This window comes from Homarus americanus, unplaced genomic scaffold (assembly GCF_018991925.1).
Source record: "Homarus americanus isolate GMGI-L3 unplaced genomic scaffold, GMGI_Hamer_2.0 scaffold8584, whole genome shotgun sequence".
Taxonomy (NCBI): domain Eukaryota; kingdom Metazoa; phylum Arthropoda; class Malacostraca; order Decapoda; family Nephropidae; genus Homarus; species Homarus americanus.
The window spans coordinates 393,624-413,397 of record NW_024734687.1 but is presented as its reverse complement, the minus strand read 5'-3'; the positions used below and the strand labels follow the sequence as shown (position 1 = coordinate 413,397).

Below are 19,774 nucleotides of genomic sequence, written 5' to 3'. Positions count from 1 at the left end.
CCATTAGAAACCTTGATTTGTTGCCTTGTCAGGTAGAGTTGATTGGACAAATTGGGGGATTATATGAAAATTACTGGCATACATATGACATTTTTACCGATTACTTCATTACCCAAAGAAATTATTAAAATCACCCACTTATGGGTAATTTCTCATTAGTTGAGGAACAGTGAATTCTAGCAGTTTAAAGACCGCAACACGCTAATAAATATTCCCTCCAGTAATTGGAAGACAAGAGTGGGAGAAGGTGACGGTAGAGGAGGAGAGAAGAGATGGAAGACTTCACATTGGTCGTAAGAGTCGCTGCTCCACACTGTCATTATTGTATTAAATTCCTGTTACAAGACGTCGTCTGCTTAACAAAACTCCACCAACACTAGAGCGCGCGTCAGTGTCTGCTCTTATATATATATATATATATATATATATATATATATATATATATATATATATATATATATATATATATATATATATATATATATATATATATATATATATATATATATATATATATATATATATATATATATATATATATATATATATATATATATATATATATACTAAGGAGTAATACTTGACAAGGCTAATCTATACAGTAGAGGAGAGGGGGATCAAGTCCCTAGGGGACAGCAGGTGTCCACAATGTTCTTAATCAAAAAATTGGCCATGCCATCTCTAAGGACAGCAGCTGTCCGTAGTCAGGTCATAGGGTATGATGACCCAACCCTCTCACCTGGTTACAAATATTCTTATTCACAAAATTATCCAGTTTGTACATACCATTACTCAAATTCATGTTGACAGATTCGGTATGTTTAATGAGACTGGATTCAATAATGTTTCTACTGACAATTGAATTACAAGGTAATATTGAGGAGGCATTATCTCAGTTAATGCAATGCTTATTATCTCTCATATGAATTAACAGAGCATTGGATTCCTGGTCTGTCCTAACATAATATTTATGTTGTTTAAGTCAAGTTATAAGATCTTTACCCGTCTGGCCTAAGTAGAACATATTACATTCCTTGCAAGGAACCTTGTAAATGCAGCCGCCTGCATTGTTGGGGGGGAGTTCTTAATTAACATTTGTTTTTCAGTGCATGAGTTTTTAAATGTCACATCAACGTTACAGGTTTTCAGTTGTATAGGAATTTGAGAGAAATTTTTATTAAATGGTAATACTAAGAGATTCTTATTGTCATGGGTGGGCTTAGGATCAGTTCTATAAAATGATTTCTTAGTAATGTTAAGGCATTTGTCTATAAAAGACCTAGGGTACTTAAGGTTCAAGCCAATATTACAGATATATTTATATTCCTCACCAATGAGTTCCGGACTGCATATTCTGAGAGCACGTAAAGACATTGATGAAAATACTGGGTGCTACTATAACGTGCGGTCTACTAGATATACGTACAGTATGTAGGGTAGGTTAGGTTAGGTTAGGTTAAATTAGGTCAGGTTAGGCTAGATTTGGTCAGGTTAGGTTAGGTTAGGTTAGGTTAAATTAGGTCAGGTTAGGCTAGATTTGGTCAGGTTAGGTTAGGCAAGGTAAGATTAGGCTAGGTTATGTTAGGTAAGACTAAAGATATCTTTGTAGACCGCACGTTATAGTAGCACCTATTTTCCTCTCTATAATCTCTTTGGGTTGTCTTTATTGATTTATATGTCTTCCCTCTCATTCCCTCTTCATTTTCTTTCTCCCTGTTCTATTTATCCCGCATTGTCTTTCTCTTTCGTGGTTAGGTTAGACGAATTCGATAAATCAAATTAAAGGTGAAAATACAAGTTGCATAATATAAGGGAAGACTGTAAGTAAACAAACATTATTGATATTCCCTTTAAAAGACCTTTATAGAGTAAAACATGCTCACAATATAATACTCATAATACTAAGAAATGAAGATAGGAAGAGTAATTGCAGCCATGGTCATTGTGTCCCTATGCAGTCAAAGCAGAGAGTTAAACCTATTACAGAGAATAGTAAAGAGGATTTAAAGTAATGCTTCACGCCGCGTCACAGAAGCTAATCCTGGGCTCGAGTTCACAGGTGGTCCCACTACACCCAATTCACAAACTAATAACCATTAATTCTACGACCATTCTGTGTTTTATATGTAATGCTAGCGTATAAATAGAATATTATAACATTCTGAGATAAAATAAATGATATAATTTTTGGAAGTAAAACCATATTATCGTAGAGGAAGTTAAAGAGCCCAGAGAAGAACCATTGAACTAGTTATTCCACGAGCAGCATCGAAGAAAGTAAACAGAAACATCAGCCGGGATGGAATAAGTATTTTGTGAGTTGTAGGCTGTAGCTCTTGCTGTATATACTGGTGCCAACACTCTCACAACAACGGCAACACGTGGAAATATTGTTTTTGGCGTGTTGTCATGGGAACTACGCAGTAATAGGTCATGTTTTATCATTACCGTAGGTGGACCCCCTCCTGAGCTAAACTCTAGTGAACGGTTTAGTCGTATTTTGATATAATTGGTTTTTTTTTCGGATTTTATTTTATGCCAGTTATGCCGCTCCTGTGGTTTCCTCTAGTTTGGGAATGTAGAGAGTTTCTGATGGAAGTAAATGACGAACCTTGATGGTGTTGACACATCACCATAACGTTAAAGGTCGGTAGGGTTAAGGTGTCCTCTCAGGCACATTAGTTACTCACCATAGTTACTTTATAAGATTTCAGGTAATAGTATGGATAAGTTGTTTTCGTGTTACACTAAACCAACAATTTTGAGACACTCATTACTTCATAATATTAGCTACTGAACTGCAGATGTATTACATACCTTGCATAGTGTATTGAAAACTATGGATATGTAGGTAAATGTTTTGGGTGTGTAAAGTGGTACTACAAGTGTTGTAATGCATCACCTCTGAAAGTGTTTTAAATGCTGAAAAAATGTAAATACAGACCTTGAAAAATGATGAACAGTTACCCGGTAGATAAGAAACATGGGGACAGAATGGACTTAATAGAAACAAATGTATAGTTCTTAGGTAAAGGAACTTTCAAGAATCATTAACAGAACATAAATTAATCTGTAATCAAAGCCATGGAGAAGAGGAAGTTTAAGGTGATGCTGCAGCAAGAGAATGAAATTAAGTCTCATGAAAATGTTGCTTTGTATTTATGAGATTTTGAGCTGGATGGGACACCAGTTGAGTCATATCAAGAAAAATAATGTTCATTAGTGCTAAATATTATTCATAAATGGGTATATACTGGGCGAGAGTGTCAGCAAAACTTAGATATGAAGTATAGTAGTGTGACAATGGCAGTAAATTTAGATGACTGACAGTGGAGACACGTTAGAAATCTTTGACTGATGTTGAGTTTGTGTTATAAGTGATATAACTGAGTGAATTGTAGTGCTGTTAATCTGATAAAGGGACATTCCTCTCAGAATAAAATATGAAAGTTCAAAAGAGCTTTGATATTAGAATTGCAAATTGCATATTTCAAACATATGCTTATAGGGATGCTGCTACAGAGAATATCATGGCAATAATGAACTTGAATGTTGGTCTCTGTATAATGTTTCTCAGCAACGAGATGCAAACATGTCATCATGAAGCAGGTGGGTGGCAGCATCTTTATTTAAGGGGAAAAAAGCAGAATATGAAAAGTGCTATTCCTCCACCCAATTTGATTTATTCTTGAGGTAAGACATAAGTTTTCTTCTATAGGGATCTTTCGTTAGGTAGCTGTATAACCTGGACCTCTGTTCTTAACCGTTACTCTGTCGCTGTATGCATTTGATAAACATGCACCAGTAGGCATACATTATACTATGAAGTGTCTCACATGTCTCAACATGACGAAGAAGAATCAAGAACCTACACCAAATTCGAAAAGGATCAGAGTGTGGATGTTGACAATTAACTGAAGTTCTTAGGCCATTGTGAGAAGACCATTCACATACCTAGGTGATTTGTCCCTCGTAACGCTGTTGAAAAGTGAGGTGCTTCCCTCTTTGAGTACTGTCATCCTGTCTGGCTCCCAAGATGTGCTGGAGACTGTCAATTTATTGAGAATATCCAAAAGAGGTCTGCTAAACTGGTTTCTGCATTCCAGCACCTTAGGTATCAAGAGAGATTAGAATGCTTGCAGTAGGATATGCTCATTTCATCACCAACCCATTTTGTCACCGCTGCTTTACCCGTTTCGTCACCCCGTTCACTCCCATCAATATATACATGAAAATAACTGTTGCTTGGGATAGAAAATAATAAAAAACATTAAGACAATATGTGAAAGACTAAATTAAAAAAAACACAAAAAAACATTAATACGCTTGCAATCAACTCACTTAACAAACAATATGTGAAGGATGCAACAGGCTATGTGGCCCGGTAATAGTTACCAATGTTTAATCAAAATGCCTAGTTTACAAAATTGTATTACAAAATTATGCCTCGACATAACAATACATTGGATCATGCAAGCATCTCACTACGACAATTTATTAAAGATGAAAATAAGAAAATAAAAATGTTATTACTTATGCAAGTATCTCAGTTAAACAATTTATTAAAGCCTAAAACGAAACAAAAATTAAAAAAAAATTTAATACGCCTGCAATCATCTCACTTAACAACATGTGAAAGACTAAAATTTACTCATGCAAGCTTGGCAGAAGACTGAAATTTTTTTTAGGAAATTAGAAGTGGTGATATTTTTCTTCATATTTATCCCACAGCTTCTAGAGATGGACTTGTTTGTCATGATTTGCCTTTCTTGTGCACGATTTAGCTTGTGCTCAGAAAAAAATTGCAATTGCAAATCAACCATTGAGGCTTCTCTGTGAAGAAGAGGGTAGAGCGAGATTATACTTTGCTGCTCAGTGGTTTATGCGCTGGTGCCAAATCACCTTGAATTGTTCTGTATTTTGTTTATTTACCAATGTTTTAATCGTTTTCTTTATTAAATAATTAATATTCATGTAATAACACAATACTTACCAACAGTGCATAACAGACCTGACCAACCACTCAAGTCGGTAACAGGCTCATCAGAGGCAAAGCGGATAAGATAAAGTAGCTACCGGTAGTCATTCTGAGCATAGATGCACACAGTGGGCACAGATAACAGGTACTGAGGTAGACCCCACAGAGCAGTCTGGAATGTGTCCTCAAAATATATCCGTGAAAGAAGCAAAAATGCTAAGAGGGTGGCCATTGAAGGGGAAGAGCTCTGCCATCTTTCCAGTAGCCAATCTCAAGTGATCTCTTGATGACCAGGAGGCTACATCCACAACCACAAATGATGATGAGATGTCACAAGATGAAGTGTGCTCACAATTCTTTAAAACTTATGTACCATATCAGTAGACATATATTACACACAACTCCTGTAGAAAATTATGCTTTTTACAGTGTGGGGTAAAAGGGAAGAAATGCAGAAATTTTAGACATTTCAGGATTATATAAAATAACTGGATACCCCACAGGCTATTATTAACTAACTAATGTGACATCATCTTGCTATACCTGCGGTCTTCTTACACACACTTGTTTGCAACAGAAGTTATAAAAAAAACAGCTTTATAAATACAATAAGTTGAATGTTAAAAAAATTTGGGCGATGATTTGACAACGTTCTGTTTTGAAGAAGTTTGCGTTCTTAGAGGGGGTTCTTCTTATTTACCCCAAAATAGCCTTTGTTTTTAACTCCATTTGACTATATTGTATGCTGACCTTCAATGATATACCTTAATATTTTAATATATTGACAGCAATAAGATGGAGGTGTCAGCCGAGCAGGTGGAGCAGGCGGTGGTGGAGTTTTACCGGGATCCTGTGGCCAAGAGCGGATACAATGCTTGGCTCGTGCAGGCCCAACACTCCCGCCACTCCTGGACCTTTGCCTGGCCACTTTTGGATCCAAGAAAGGTATTATGGATGTATCATGAATATATCTTATTACAGCACAGTATTACAGTTAATGTTGGAGTTTGTAAATTGGCTCAAATATTATGTGTGTAATTTTGGCCGGCACAATTAAAAATCAGTGCAAAACTGTGTGTGTGTGTAGCCAGCATTACTAAGGTTACTGTATAAGTTGAAAATAAACATTAAATTAGTGTTTTTCTGATTTAAACCATATTTTGATATTACAGTACCTCCCTTTACTTCATGCTTTGTTATTACTGATTTTTTTTCAGCCTGAAGAAGTACAATTCTTTGCTGGTAATACGGTTTATATGAAAGTGTCAAGGTACTGGCATGAGGTTCCAAAAGAAGAATATGAACCCCTAAAAATCAAGATTTTAAACCTAATTGCACAATATAGTAATTCTAAAGTGATCCTCAATAGATTAGTGAAATCGGTAAGTATAATAGCAGTCATTTTGTGTATCTGAATATATAACATTAAAGAAATGTTACTATTTAACCCCTGTTTATCACAGTAATTTTATCGAAGTTCTTTAGCAGCAAATCAGACTTATGACTTTAGTTTTAATATGTATCGGGAGTTTCCTCTTCATCCTTTTTTAAAAGGTTTTTATAAAAATATAAGATATACAATATTGTTTCTATGTCCTAAAAGTTTAGTAATTTTAGGTCTATAATTAAACTTCACAAATAATTATTACTAGTGACAACTTTGGAGTAGGTTGTAAACTCTGACTGATGACTTTTAATGACTTCCCAGAGTTTATATACTGTACTGTATACGGTATTATATATTTTTAACAGATGAATGTTATATTGTTTGTCTACCATTGCAGTTAGGAGCTTATGTTATCCACACAATTCAGTCAGAGTGGACGACAGCAATACAAGATATCATAACTATGTTTGACCCAGGAACAGTGTCAGGCATAGAACCGTCAACTGCACTTAACTTGTTATTTAGTATACTTACTATAATACCTGAGGAGGTGAGTATTACAGTGTTTTGCTTATAGTAAGGAAGCTCTTTAAGTGATTACCCTGTGGTCCTGCATTATTTTATATGAGGTGATGTGGATATTAATGGTAACCTCCACATGTATGCAAAAATCCATTTCCTGTTCTAACAAAATCTCTCAAGTCTACAAGAGAATGAACAATATCTTAGGATGCCAGGTCATTACCAGTCAGGTAAATTAGATGTACAGTAGCTACAGTATTTGAAAGGGTGTATACAGAGTTAGTGCTGGTGGTCTTGGTGTTGGCTGGGCTTATATCAGTGACAACCTAGGGAGGCAGCTAGGCCAGTCAGCATACATTTTGAAGTTGTCAGTAATGTCTGCAATGTCCTCATATGTACCATATATTTCTTTATATTGTTATTTCACTGCAAAATAAGTTTAACCAAGTCATGTCAATCTTTGTGTTTTTGTATGTGCATGCTTTCATGACTTTTTACAAAACCTCTGTACTTTTTATGAAATATTAAAATGGCTGGATAAAGTTGCAGCCTATGGCAATTTTTTCTAAAATTAAATTTTCAGGTACATTTTATTTTGCATGGAGTAGTGTATCATAATGCATAACAATTGATTATTTTATAACTATGTTGATGTAGCAATTCAAAATTTTGTCAGCAAATCTGGGATAAGAACCCAGAGCCGTGGTTTGATTTGTCTTGGATGTAAAAATTACTAGAATTAAAATATGTGAATGAGAGTCTCCTTCATACTGAGGTCCTGACGGAAATCTACTCAATAAGGAGGTGCCCTTAAAAGGGAAAAGGCTTAAAAGATTTGTTAAGTATAAGTTATATCCCCATTAGCCAAAATAATTTGTTCTTAGTACAATGCCCAGAGATGGTCACTCATTGAAAAAAAACTTTGTCTTGCATGTTGATTTCACATTTTGTATGTTGAAGTACAGTATTTTTTTCTTTAAAAGAAGTAGCACTTTCGAGAAATGAAACACCAATATTTAATACCTAATAACATAATTTCTTTTTAGGGTTGCTCATGTACCAACTGTTTAATTATTTACACAGCTTGAATCCATGCAGGAAGCCATGAGTATCAACAGTAAAGACAAGCAGCTTATAACAAGTGCTATCAGAAACAGTCATCAGTCAGGTAAGAAAATTCTTCTCGAACAGATCATTATCCCACTATGTTGGTATTTATGTAAAATATGTTTAAACACTTATACTATAATGTGTATGTCCTGCAGTGGTTGGGTAGTCTTATGTAGTGTAGCATTGTTTGAATGACAATATGTCTAGTCTTGAATCTGAAAAGTGTGGAGTTGTGTGTAGAGACTAGAGAATTCATCTTGTATCATAGAACCTTGATTGAACTATTTCCAATTTGTAATGTTTTGTTTTTGTGTGTAGTGTTGAGCCTGATCTCCCAAGTGATGCAGGCAGGACAAATAAGCAATGTGATCAAGGAGGTGGTACTCAAGACTTTAAATGCGTGGCTCAAGCTCTCCCTTCCCCTCTCTGAGACGAGGGACCTTCTAGTGGCCCTCATACCTTACTCCAACTATGCCCTTCTCTGTGAAGTGAGTGAGGCTCATCTGTGTGTAGATAGCGTGTTTAATATGTTTTCATTGAAGTTTAGCTCAAAGTTTAGCTTAGTGTCTCAAAATGTATTTTATCATATTTTGATATACAGGTATGGACAATCATCTAACATAACCTTACTTTGCTAATGGCGTCTCATACGTATTTCTCAAAACCACAGCCTGTGATGGATGCAATGCGGACTGCAGTGACAGATGTGGGCACCTATAACATTCCCAATACAGTGATGGATTTTGTTACACAGATGCTTGGTCTTACCCCTGTGCTGGAAGAAGCACAACATGCAAATGATGAAGTAAGCTAGAAGAATATATGTGTGTGTGTGTGTGTGTAATAATTAGCATAAAACTTATAAAAACTGAGATGGGAAGTACAGATGTTCTAATAAATATTTAAATGAGCTATTTTTTAAATAATTTCTAATATTTATTTGCATTTAATGTATTCTTAATTTTTATTGGACCTTTTTTTTTTAATATGAATGAAATGGCATTTCTTTTACACAGAACACCGCATCGTTGGTGTACAGTCTTTTTACCTCAGTGGTTGAGTGTCACTCCCGGTTACTTCTTCAATGTGCACTCCAAGCTGAGCACCAGGCAACAGTTGTGCAGGTGGTGGCTCTCCTCCTCCAGTGTGCCGCCACTCCGGGCCAGTACCCCACCGATGAGACTACCTCTAACATTCCTTTTGCTGTATGGTTTACTATCCAGGTCAGTTATCTACCAATAAATTTGGAATCTTGCAACATCAAGAAAATATGTTAATATCAGTTATACCTTCAGGTTCATAAGTAGTTATTGTACATGATTTTTTAACAAGAATCATCTTTGTGCTGTATTTACACCGGGTTCTAGGATTGTAAAGGAAAGTATTTATGGGTATTTTTGAGGCATTTCTAAATTTTTACCATATACTAAACTGCACTTCTGCTTTTTGCCAATTGTTTTAGGGAAATAATGCTGTTTATATTTCTCAAAATGTGGCAGTATATGTACAGTATATCGATAAATGAATAAGCCTAATACTATAATATGTTCTCTTATGGGAATAAAGAGAAACAATCAATAAATGAAGTAGCACACATGTGCAATGATATAGGTTTTCACAGCCAGATAATCACTTGTACAGAACTTCACATTTCTAATCCTCTCTTTCTCAGGATGATATTATGACTTTTGAGGGAGAGCAGCAGGCAGAGCTCCTAACACTCTTCCAGCCGGTGTACCTGAAATTGGTTGATACTTTTATCCAGAAATCTCTGTTGCCTCCTGATAATGCTCTTACTTTAGAAGAGAAAGAGGTGTTCCGTTGTTACCGGCAAGACATCTGTGATACTTACGTGAGTATTTTAGTATCATGCCAGATTACTTCGTCCATTTTTGCTGTCTTGATAATTTCCTTTTGAATTTTAATATTTTTGGATAAGATGTAAAATTAATTTTTACTCTTAGGTTACTAGATATACTCTTGGACATAATACAGTAATAGAAGCTTTCATTCTCCACTACAGATGTATGCCTACTACGTATTAAGAGGAGACATGTTGAGTCACTTAGAAGTTCATCTGAAAGATGCTGTAGTAAAAATGCAGAGCGATCCCAGTGATTGGCGTTATTTGGAAGCTGTACTGCATGCATATTCTTCAGTGGCAGAGACTGTTGCTGAGACAGACAACTTCTATGTGCCAAGGTTTATTCAGAGTATACCTCAGATACCATTCTCTGATAATATTCAGTTAATATCTGTGGCCCTTACAACACTAGGTTAGTGATGTAATATTTTTTGTCTTTACTAAGTAGCCTATACAGTACAGCATGCCCTTCAAATTCGCAGGGGTTAGGTTCTCAAAATGGCTGCGAATCGCCAAATCCTAACATTTGCTGACCGGGGGTGGAGGGGGGGGGTTAAATTTTTCTTGTGTACACACACATACAATACTGTATAGGTAAAGGAAATTACTGTCTCTAGAATGAATGGCTCCCTGTCCCGTCCACAAAAATGCCAGCAACTTTAAAACTACATTTAGACATTCTTGGGTACATCCACGGTGTCATCCGCGAATAATCGAGGTCTGCGAATTTGAAATCCGCAAATTTGAAGGACATGCTGTATTATTAAGTTCATAATGTCCGCATGGTTTTGTAACAGTATATAATTAAATATTCAGAGCTCCATATGACATTTTGATATGCTTGCTGCTTATCCAAACATCTCCCAAGTGTTACTGCTTTCCCCCTCATACATTTACTCTTTTCATTATGAACCAACATTTGGAAAAGGTGTTTTCATCATGGATTAAAGCCAAATGATAGGGTTAATTTGATGTACCATTCATTACAAGTCTGATAATATTTCCAAGGGTCTTATTGAAAGGATCATACACTTTAATCTGTACAATTTCAGTTAGTCTTCATAGTGAGGTTTTGTAAAAGTATAATTTGAATAATTTACAGGAGCATATGCTGACTGGTTGAACTACCATCAAGACCACATGCACCATGTTATCCCTTTGATGGTGGAGGGGTTAGTCAATGCTTCCCTGGTGGGAGCTGCATCACAGGCCCTGCGTGACTTAACACTGGAGTGCCCCCTCACCATTTCCCCATTTTCACAGCCCATACTCACGAGTTGCCAAGTAAGCCTTTTATTCTTTTCATATATTTTTGATGATAAAACTAGTAGCTACTCCATCTTTTCTTATGTTTAATTTAAGATGAGATTACTCGGCAGATACCAAGGGAGGAAGGAAAGTATCTGAGGTGCATGGCTTTGGGCTAAACCAAAACAATGGGATTTTAAGATCAATCCTTCATTTTATTTCAGAAGATGTGTTTATTTTAAAGTAGCATATTCAAGCTTTAAATGAGACTAAAAGCACCTATTTGATCTCAATTAGTTAAGGATGAGCTAAATTGATTGATAGATAAACAGAGAACTTCATTAAGTGGTGCTATGACTGATCTTTTTTAAATTTGGTACTAGGATGATCCCATGGTGAAATTGAGACATTTTACTTTGAGGGAGAGAAATGAAGTGTAAAAGGGAAAGGAATAAAGGAGATAGAATGGGGGAAAGGGTTAAAAAAAAGAGGGATTTTATCTAGATTATTATCTGAGGATACTCGAATTAGCATATGCAGTACTGTAGAATCAGCTAATGTAGTCATTAATTTCTTAAACTATTTACAGAGAGCTTTGGAACAGAGTCGGCTGGATAGTGCTGAAACTGAGCGCATCATGACAATTATAAGCCGTGTGCTGTCAGTGGGGAAGGACCAACCCACTATCATGACCTACCTCAATGCCACTCTCACACCATATATTTCTCGTCTTAGTCACCTTAAGGATCTCATAGTAAGTCAATTGAGGGAAGGTTTAGTTAGGATTTTTTTTCTACTCTGGTCATCATCAAGTGAGCTCTGAGAACATAAACATCTGAGCCTGCCAGGATACACTGCCTGGGGCTTATTTTAAGAACAGAAACAGTCAACCCCCATAAACATTTTATCTTTGCCTGTGAAACATTGTAGAGGCAGAACAGGTTCTGTATAGAACTGTTTATTCAGCATCCTGGAATCCAGAGTGCTCCTAAAACCTGCGATGTTTTGGTACAAATTATTAAAATGAGCACCAAGCAATTCCTGGGCCAAGCAGAGAAATTTACAACCGTTCTTCACCCATGAGCTCTATGTTATGGTTATTTTTCAACTCATAATTTCTGGATACACGTAATTTTCTTTATTTTTTTTACTCAGTTACATGCACACACATTCCTGCATATAGAAAGTTATGTTATACAAATAGATTAAGTCTTTTAGCAAATTATTATAAAATTTTCCCATGTTTATAATGATTATTCCGCAAATCCACGCCTTTCAGAAATTTGGCCAACAAATCCTAAGTTCATTGGGTCAAAATTCCTGAGTAAATCTTGTTCCCATCCCAGTCCACTAAGTTATAAATGTGAGCTCCAAAGGTCAACCCACAGAAATCTGCCATATTTCATATAGTAAAGTCACCATGTCAATTCTTCTCATGATACATTTGTTTTTATTTTTTATTGCCTTTGAAACCGGTAGAATAATTTTGATTTATTTTACAGGGAAATGGTTTATCTCGAGAGCAACACAATGAACTGGTTTCTCTACTCAAGCTGTTATCGTGTCTGTCTAGGCATCTTAATCTGAATAATACAGCTGTGGAGGAAGATGATGATGAGGATGGAACCACTCGGAGACATTCACAGGTATTGTTACTTGCTTCTGTTTAATGATGAATGTGGAGGATATTAATGATGAATGATTAATCATTCCCCAATTGGTGCGTGATGCCTATGGGAAATGACAAATAAAGAGGACTCCCCATATATACTTGATACAACTCAAAATATTTGATATTACAGTGAAAATTTGTTTACCCAGATGCAGATGATCCGGATATCACTTAATCTGGATCACTTGGTGAGCAATGTGTCGATTCCTGGCCCTTCCACTTCTTTCCATTTTGGTTCAAGTGTTAGTGGTGTGTCAGATCTCAGTGCCACTACTACACTTTTTCCTGTACCTCCTCAACAGATTTTACAATCTATGGAGTCTGATGAAGATAAGAGCAGATCTTTGAGATAGTGATTCAAAATTATCCATAATATTATGTGAATCTTTCAGGTGGTGAGTGGAGAGCCCCAGCCACTACTACTAGTCTTGCAACAGCTGATGCCCCTCTTGTCTGATATTGCATCTAAGGCCAGCACAGACCAGGATGTCATAGAGGTTAGTACTATAAGTCTCCTCCTCTCCTTACAGCAGACTGGCTGTAAACATCAAAACCATACGGGGGGGAGGGAGCAGAATTTTCTTAGGCCAAATTCATTTATGAAAAAAAAAATTGTAGGAGGGTAAACTGTGGTTATGTTTGCTGACTGACATACTTTTCATTTTATTTTTCACTGACTCTTGGTAATATGTACTTTTCTTTTCCAGGCTCTGTGTAAACTTCTAAAAAACAGCATCAGTACGCTGGTAGATGACTGTGTAGCTATCTTACCAGCAATCCTAGAAATTATACCTCAGCTTTACGAAGCATCCCTCAACCCAGCAATATTAGATTTAGTTAAGCAGGTAAGTAACAAGTATCGAATGGGAGTTTGCTGCATATGCTCTCTGGCTTATGCACACTAATGGGGGGCATCTTTTGCAAATTTTTCATACAGTATCTTGGAATTATTTATCTAGCCATGACCTTGAACCCAAACCAAATGATTGGCCAGTTCTCTTGCAAGAAATTTCATAAGTTCAAGTTATAATAGCAGTGCTAATAATTATACTAAATAATATATCAAGGATTAAATCTAAAATTATTATGACCATAGCTCAAAATTAGCTGTTAATGATATCTTTACAGCTTGTTATACTGTTCGGTCGGGAAGGCAGCCAAGAGGCAAATATGGGAGTGTTGTTACGAATGGTTACTTCGACTACCTTGAGTAGAGCATCAGCAGACCTGTGGAACCACACTGATGCTGTCCAAGGCTGCCTTGCACTCCTCACTGCTACATTTAAGAAAACACCTCATCTTACGACTACTAATCATAACCATTTAGCACCACTATTTCATCTAGGTAAACTATCTTTACCGGTATATTGTTTTAAAATTTATACAAACATCATGTTATGAATAATATGCAACATTATGTTGTATTGAGACATATCTGTTCATAAAATCTTTCATTACTTAATACGTCATATCATCGGGAATGATTCATTACTTTGTTCTTGCATTTTAGTACATGTATCATGATTTTATCTTAACAGGTGTAGAAGCCATCAAGTTACCTGAAGAAGGAACTGCTAGAAGTGCTGGTCACTTTTTAGCTGGCTTCATTAATCTTAGTCGAGACCCAGCAGGAGGATGTCTGCAGCCTGTTGTTGCTCACAACACAGAGACACTTGTCAGAACATTGATGTTTTGTATATGTATGTATATTATACAGTATGTATGTTGCTATAATTTGTATGTTGTGTGTACTTTGTTTATTTGTGGATACAGGTATTAAAAGATCGTGTTATGCATTTGTGTGTTAACTGAGGGATGCCTGTTTGTACATTTCTTTAAATTTATTTATTTTTTAAAGTGTATTATATGCAACTGATATGTGAGAGGATTCCAATGAAAAATCTCTTCACTCTTAATCAGTGTTGGTGAAGTTAATGCAAACTATTGCTATAGTATGCAGTATTAATATAAATCATATTTTTCTTTTCCTAAGGCAACTCGCCTCGCCATAGCCTGAGTAGCTTCAGTGATGTCCTAAGTGCATTATGTAAGATGTATGGGGATGATCTAGCTCGCACCTTCAAGACTGTACAGGCGGATGAAACCTTCTTGTTACCTAGAGTCACTGCACAACAAAAGGAAGAATTTGCTAAGAAAGTTCTAAAGTAAGTACAGTAATTAAGAGTATAACATTGTTGTTGTTTCAGGTTAAGAAAGAATAGGTTTTTTAAGCAGTATTTAAATGGAAACCTATTTTGATCATTGGTGACCACTAGGGCCAACCCCCCAAATTCAACATTCATGGCTCTGTTAGGGTACAGATTTTAGCTGTCTAACTTAAAAGCTGTAGCTGTGCTTAGTGACCATCCACACAGACAGACACTGTGCATTTTGTATATTAATATCTATTATCTTTTTTCCTTATGTTTGAGTAGTTTTGTTAGCTGAGTGTATGCAGTAATTGTTCCAAATAACAGAATAAAGTGTGCAGACCAATTCTGCAAAAGGGAGGATTCCACTACATCAAATGCAGGCCTTGTTATCCTTGGTTTTGCATTTACAATGTCAAATTATTGCTGAACTTTAAGTAAAAAAATCCCCACACTTACGAGGATTAATATCTGGAGATGACATGGTGTCATTGTTACATGCAATAAAACTATAAAAGTTGTGGAATAATCATTACAGTACTCCTATGTGGTTAAATAAAGAAAATATATTAAAAAACTATAAAATAAGAAAAATAAAGAGCATGGGTGTTTATTTGTGGGAAGTGAATGTATGTGTGGGCTCATGGAGGCAGTGGACTGTAACTGGTTGTCGATTTGCCATAAAATCATCCTTTTTAATGATTTTGTGTGTGTACTTGGACCCTCCACTGTCACATGAAATGTATACAACTATCCTGTTACTTAAAATATTTTTTGTCCCCTGTGGAATAACCTAAGGCAATTTTTCCTGTGTATATGTTTGGGAGAGGGAGGGGGTTGCTAGAGATGCCATTTTATATCTGAAAAAAGTTTGAATGATGCAGTGTGTACATTAAATTGGTTGTATTACTTTCAGGAATCGTGGAAGCAAGCGAAAAATTCTTGAAGCTGTGACTGACTTAGCACTGATTGGCAGAGGTTTAGCTGGCACAGATTATGGAGCTCAAACTCGTGGATTCCACTGACAAGCTGCCACCCTTGTGAAGTATGGGTGTGGTACTTGAATGGTTGGCCTGCCTAGGTTTTCTTGCACTAGAATATGTTCCATGCAAAGATTAATATGCCATCTCAAATTAAGTGACAGTATTGACACCAGTTGATACATGTCAGATTAATGTATTGATTCATAGGGTTGTATTTTTAATTATTGCCACAGATAATGATGTTGGAAGTTAGGCGAGTATATTGTAGCTTGTTATATTTGGCCTTTGTGATATGTTGTTAGTAAGAGAAGTGGGTCACACACATGCCCTGTATTACTGTTACACTGCTTTTGCTCAGGCAACACTAATGAAACTTTGGATGTTACATGTTTTAGGGCAAGAGATAACTGTTGCATATAAAATGAATATTTATTTTTATCTTCGAATAGTTATTGATCTAGTACGGCAAGAGCAATGCCTCCTATCACAGTATTAATATTTTTTTTTTACAATTAGCAAGATTTGGGAATGGAGAAGAAACCTTTACTTATTCACTCATTTTTGTTACCTAGAATTTTCCTTCAAAACAGAGTTGACCTGTTTAAGAAAAAATAACAGTATGACATGTTGAGCAAAAAAAAATCAAATATATACAGAATAGTCAAGTGACTTTTGATAAATGGATAAGTTTTATAACCCATATTATGATTTACTGTTATCAGTTCATCAGGGTTAGAGGTTAAACATAGGATATCTGTAACCACTGAAATGCTACAAAGGTGTGTGTGTGTCACATTCTCATAAATTTGCACAATAGTGGCAAACCTTATTCCTTTGAGGAGGTTTTGATTTTTAGAAAAAACAGAATTCATCCCACAAGGTCTTTACAGTCAATCAGATCTACTATGTAGAAATTCTGAAGCATTGAGAGATTCTCTGAGATACAAAAGGGGTGAACTTTACCCAATGATTGGCTTCTTCACCATGACAATGTTCCGGCTCACAGTGTGCTTTCCGTGAAACAGTTATTGACCAAAGATGGTACTACTCAAATTAGATGAACCACTTTACTCACCAGACTTAGCTTTTTCCCAAAATAAAATCCCCAGTCAAAGGATGATTTGCCACCACTGTGGATATTCAAGAAAATGTAATGCAGGCTCAGTCTCTAAAGGCAATTCCAGAAAGGAATTTCCAAAATGTTTTGAGCAAGGTCAGCATAGTTGTAATAAGCGTATAGCCTCCCAAGTGACTATTTTGAAGGGAACATCACTTATTTGGCTATATAAGTTCAGATATGTTTGCTAAAAAATATTCCTTAGCATGGGGAAGGGACAAAAATGTACCAAGCTTAGGACTGAAAGGGTTAAAGGAGAGACTTTTACCACAGGGTTCCAGAGTTACCCATCAGAACTTTCTTGGAATTAAGTTACATTTACTACACACAATACTGAGGACCACCAGTTAGTGATGCACATCTTATGCCATAATCAGACTGTAGTAGCCAATATCTATCTTGAGGATATTTTCATCACACGTAGATACTTTGGTGTGTTAACAGGACCATATTGTATATTGTCTGTACATTTCCTTCCTTGGTTTATGGAATGTGAAAATGTGACCTGATACTGTAGTTGCATTATCTGCAATTATCATGTTCTTCAAGAAACAGGATACTGTATTATTATCTGATCTGAAAACATTTCAGAGTTTTTGGTCTGCAGAAATGTTTCATGTTTTCTTAATTGACATTTTGCTTGTATATTGCACAATGTCAAGTGTCCAAGGAAGGAACCTAATCTTCCACACTAGTTTAAAATAGAACTTTTGACCATTTATTCTCAAGACAGATGTTCTACAACTAAGCTATGGGGCTGTAACCTCCCCCCCCCCCTATATATATATATATATATATATATATATATATATATATATATATATATATATATATATATATATATATATATATATATATATATATATATATATATATATATATATATATATATATATATATATATATATATATATATATATATATATATATATATATATATATATATATATATATATACACACAGTACAGTATAGCCTCACATATGTGGGGCAGGGACTTGTTATAGAATGTGAAAAGTATGCCATAAATCCTCTTTGTAGTATTACAGTGGTTTCTGAGATGTTCATAAAATTTTTTAGGAATAGAAAGGGAATGCACATTGAATCCTAGTGGATAACATATTTTAACTCAAAAATGTATACAGTACAGTATGGTACCCTTCCTTGAGAAGTCACATTCTTGCCAGGTAAGAGTGGCTAGGCAGTTACCCAAGATTTAAGACGGCTCATCAGCAACCACTATGCATACCGTGTTGGTAACCGAGTCAAGTCAGGGACTTGCTTTACTTCCTTGTGTGAGTGTATGTAATGGTACATCATCTGAGCTGTGTTCTTAATGTTAAATGGAAAATAAGGCATCAATAGATACAGTAATTCCCCTCAAGTATATACTTTAGTACTCAAACAAATGTTATGATAATGACTATAATGGTAGATTCATGTGTGTCAGTTTACCAGCATTGAGAGGAATAAGGAGAGGGGGGTGACACACCCTCCTCACCTGCCCCCAACCTTACATACTGACCACTCAAAGGCATTAACAATTATACCATCTGTTTGATTAAGAGCATCTCACTGAGTAGTGTGTAAAACTTGCAGGGTTAAGTGTACTGTACATAATTGGTGTTTTTTGTTGAAAACGTTAAAAATACTGAATCCAGCTCCATAGCCTGATGACTTCTGACCACACTCAACGTGTATCTACACAACTGGCTGCCACTTAAACACTGCAGTATAACAAGTATGTTAATATCTCCTCCTTTACATCTGCATGAACAAACTTAATAATGTATACAGTACAGTATTCATACTTTTACCACAAACACACTAGAAAATGTCACATTTACTTGAATATGCCAATATCTCCTACACACACCAAAATAATTCAGTCAGTGTTTGTCATAGAAATTTAAATTTTATTAATTACAAACCCACAGTTAAAGACTTTGAGATATTTAAACATCACTCAATACACTATTGATAACCTAACCAACCATGATTGTTTGTGTAATGATGCTCACTAATATCCACTTCAGCACATTTAAATTAAACTCTAGTATTGATACATTTTATGAACAACTTATTTTATTCGGTACAAACTCAACAGAAAAAATATTTAACTATTTAATGTACAGTATATCCATACAATATCTAATTAATGCTTTTGTTCATCTTAAACATAATGTACACAGCCTCAGTCCTGAGTTTATTTATGTTCCCCCCATTGTTAACATATGGTTTTACTGTATAATTACTGTACCAGAGAATATTTAGTTCAGTCTTGTGTTGATTTGGATGTACAGGTGTCAAGTAACTCAGCCTGTTACTGTATGTACAGTAGCTAAAACAACTACTGTATCTGCAGGTGGGGTCGATATGCTCCGAAGTTTTAGGTGTGACTAATGACAGCCCTCATATTTATCGTCCATGGTCTCATATTGTTTCCCACAAAGTATGCACAGATAGTTGTTTTATCTACTGTACATGCACAGTGAGGTCTCACTCAAGGAGTAATCGATGAACAAAAATTCATTTGATGAACTTTAGTGTTTAAGGATATTAAAAATTCAGTGAACAAAATTCTTTTCAATTTAATGAGCAAAATTAGGAGTAAATCAATGCACATTATCATTTATGAAGGAGGGCTGGTCATGCTTTTTCATTGATTATGCGACCAACAGGGTTAGTGCACTAGTAGACTCATTTTCTACAATGAGGTTGAGTCAGTAGCAGGCTAACCCAAC

General features: G+C 35.6%; 1 protein-coding gene across 2 annotated transcripts; it reads left to right on the top strand.

The window, feature by feature from the left end:
- Nucleotides 1-2,265: 2,265 nt before the first annotated feature.
- On the top strand, nucleotides 2,266-16,594 carry LOC121870468 (importin-13-like). 2 transcript variants are annotated; one of them, XM_042372297.1, is made up of 19 exons: nucleotides 2,266-2,315; nucleotides 5,767-5,923; nucleotides 6,196-6,360; nucleotides 6,763-6,915; nucleotides 7,986-8,055; nucleotides 8,316-8,485; nucleotides 8,668-8,802; nucleotides 9,014-9,220; nucleotides 9,670-9,849; nucleotides 10,021-10,273; nucleotides 10,964-11,145; nucleotides 11,699-11,863; nucleotides 12,612-12,755; nucleotides 13,174-13,278; nucleotides 13,489-13,626; nucleotides 13,910-14,126; nucleotides 14,320-14,481; nucleotides 14,775-14,946; nucleotides 15,848-16,594. In XM_042372297.1, exons 2-19 carry the CDS (start codon nucleotides 5,774-5,776, stop codon nucleotides 15,954-15,956), a joined length of 2,877 nt encoding a protein of 958 aa, XP_042228231.1. In that variant the 5' UTR covers nucleotides 2,266-2,315; nucleotides 5,767-5,773; the 3' UTR covers nucleotides 15,957-16,594. The 2 variants fall into 2 exon arrangements, with proteins under 2 accessions (XP_042228231.1, XP_042228230.1); XM_042372296.1 differs by having other exon boundaries at nucleotides 7,971-8,055.
- Nucleotides 16,595-19,774: the final 3,180 nt, after the last annotated feature.

Bases quoted from the DNA above. Each gene is read 5' to 3' on its own strand.
- LOC121870468 (XM_042372296.1), top strand. From the start codon at position 5,774: ATGGAGGTGTCAGCCGAGCAGGTGGAGCAGGCGGTGGTGGAGTTTTAC. The intron at 9,850-10,020 runs GTGAGTATTTTA...TCTCCACTACAG, and splicing joins AAGACATCTGTGATACTTAC to ATGTATGCCTACTACGTATT. The intron at 12,756-13,173 runs GTATTGTTACTT...TGAATCTTTCAG, and splicing joins CCACTCGGAGACATTCACAG to GTGGTGAGTGGAGAGCCCCA.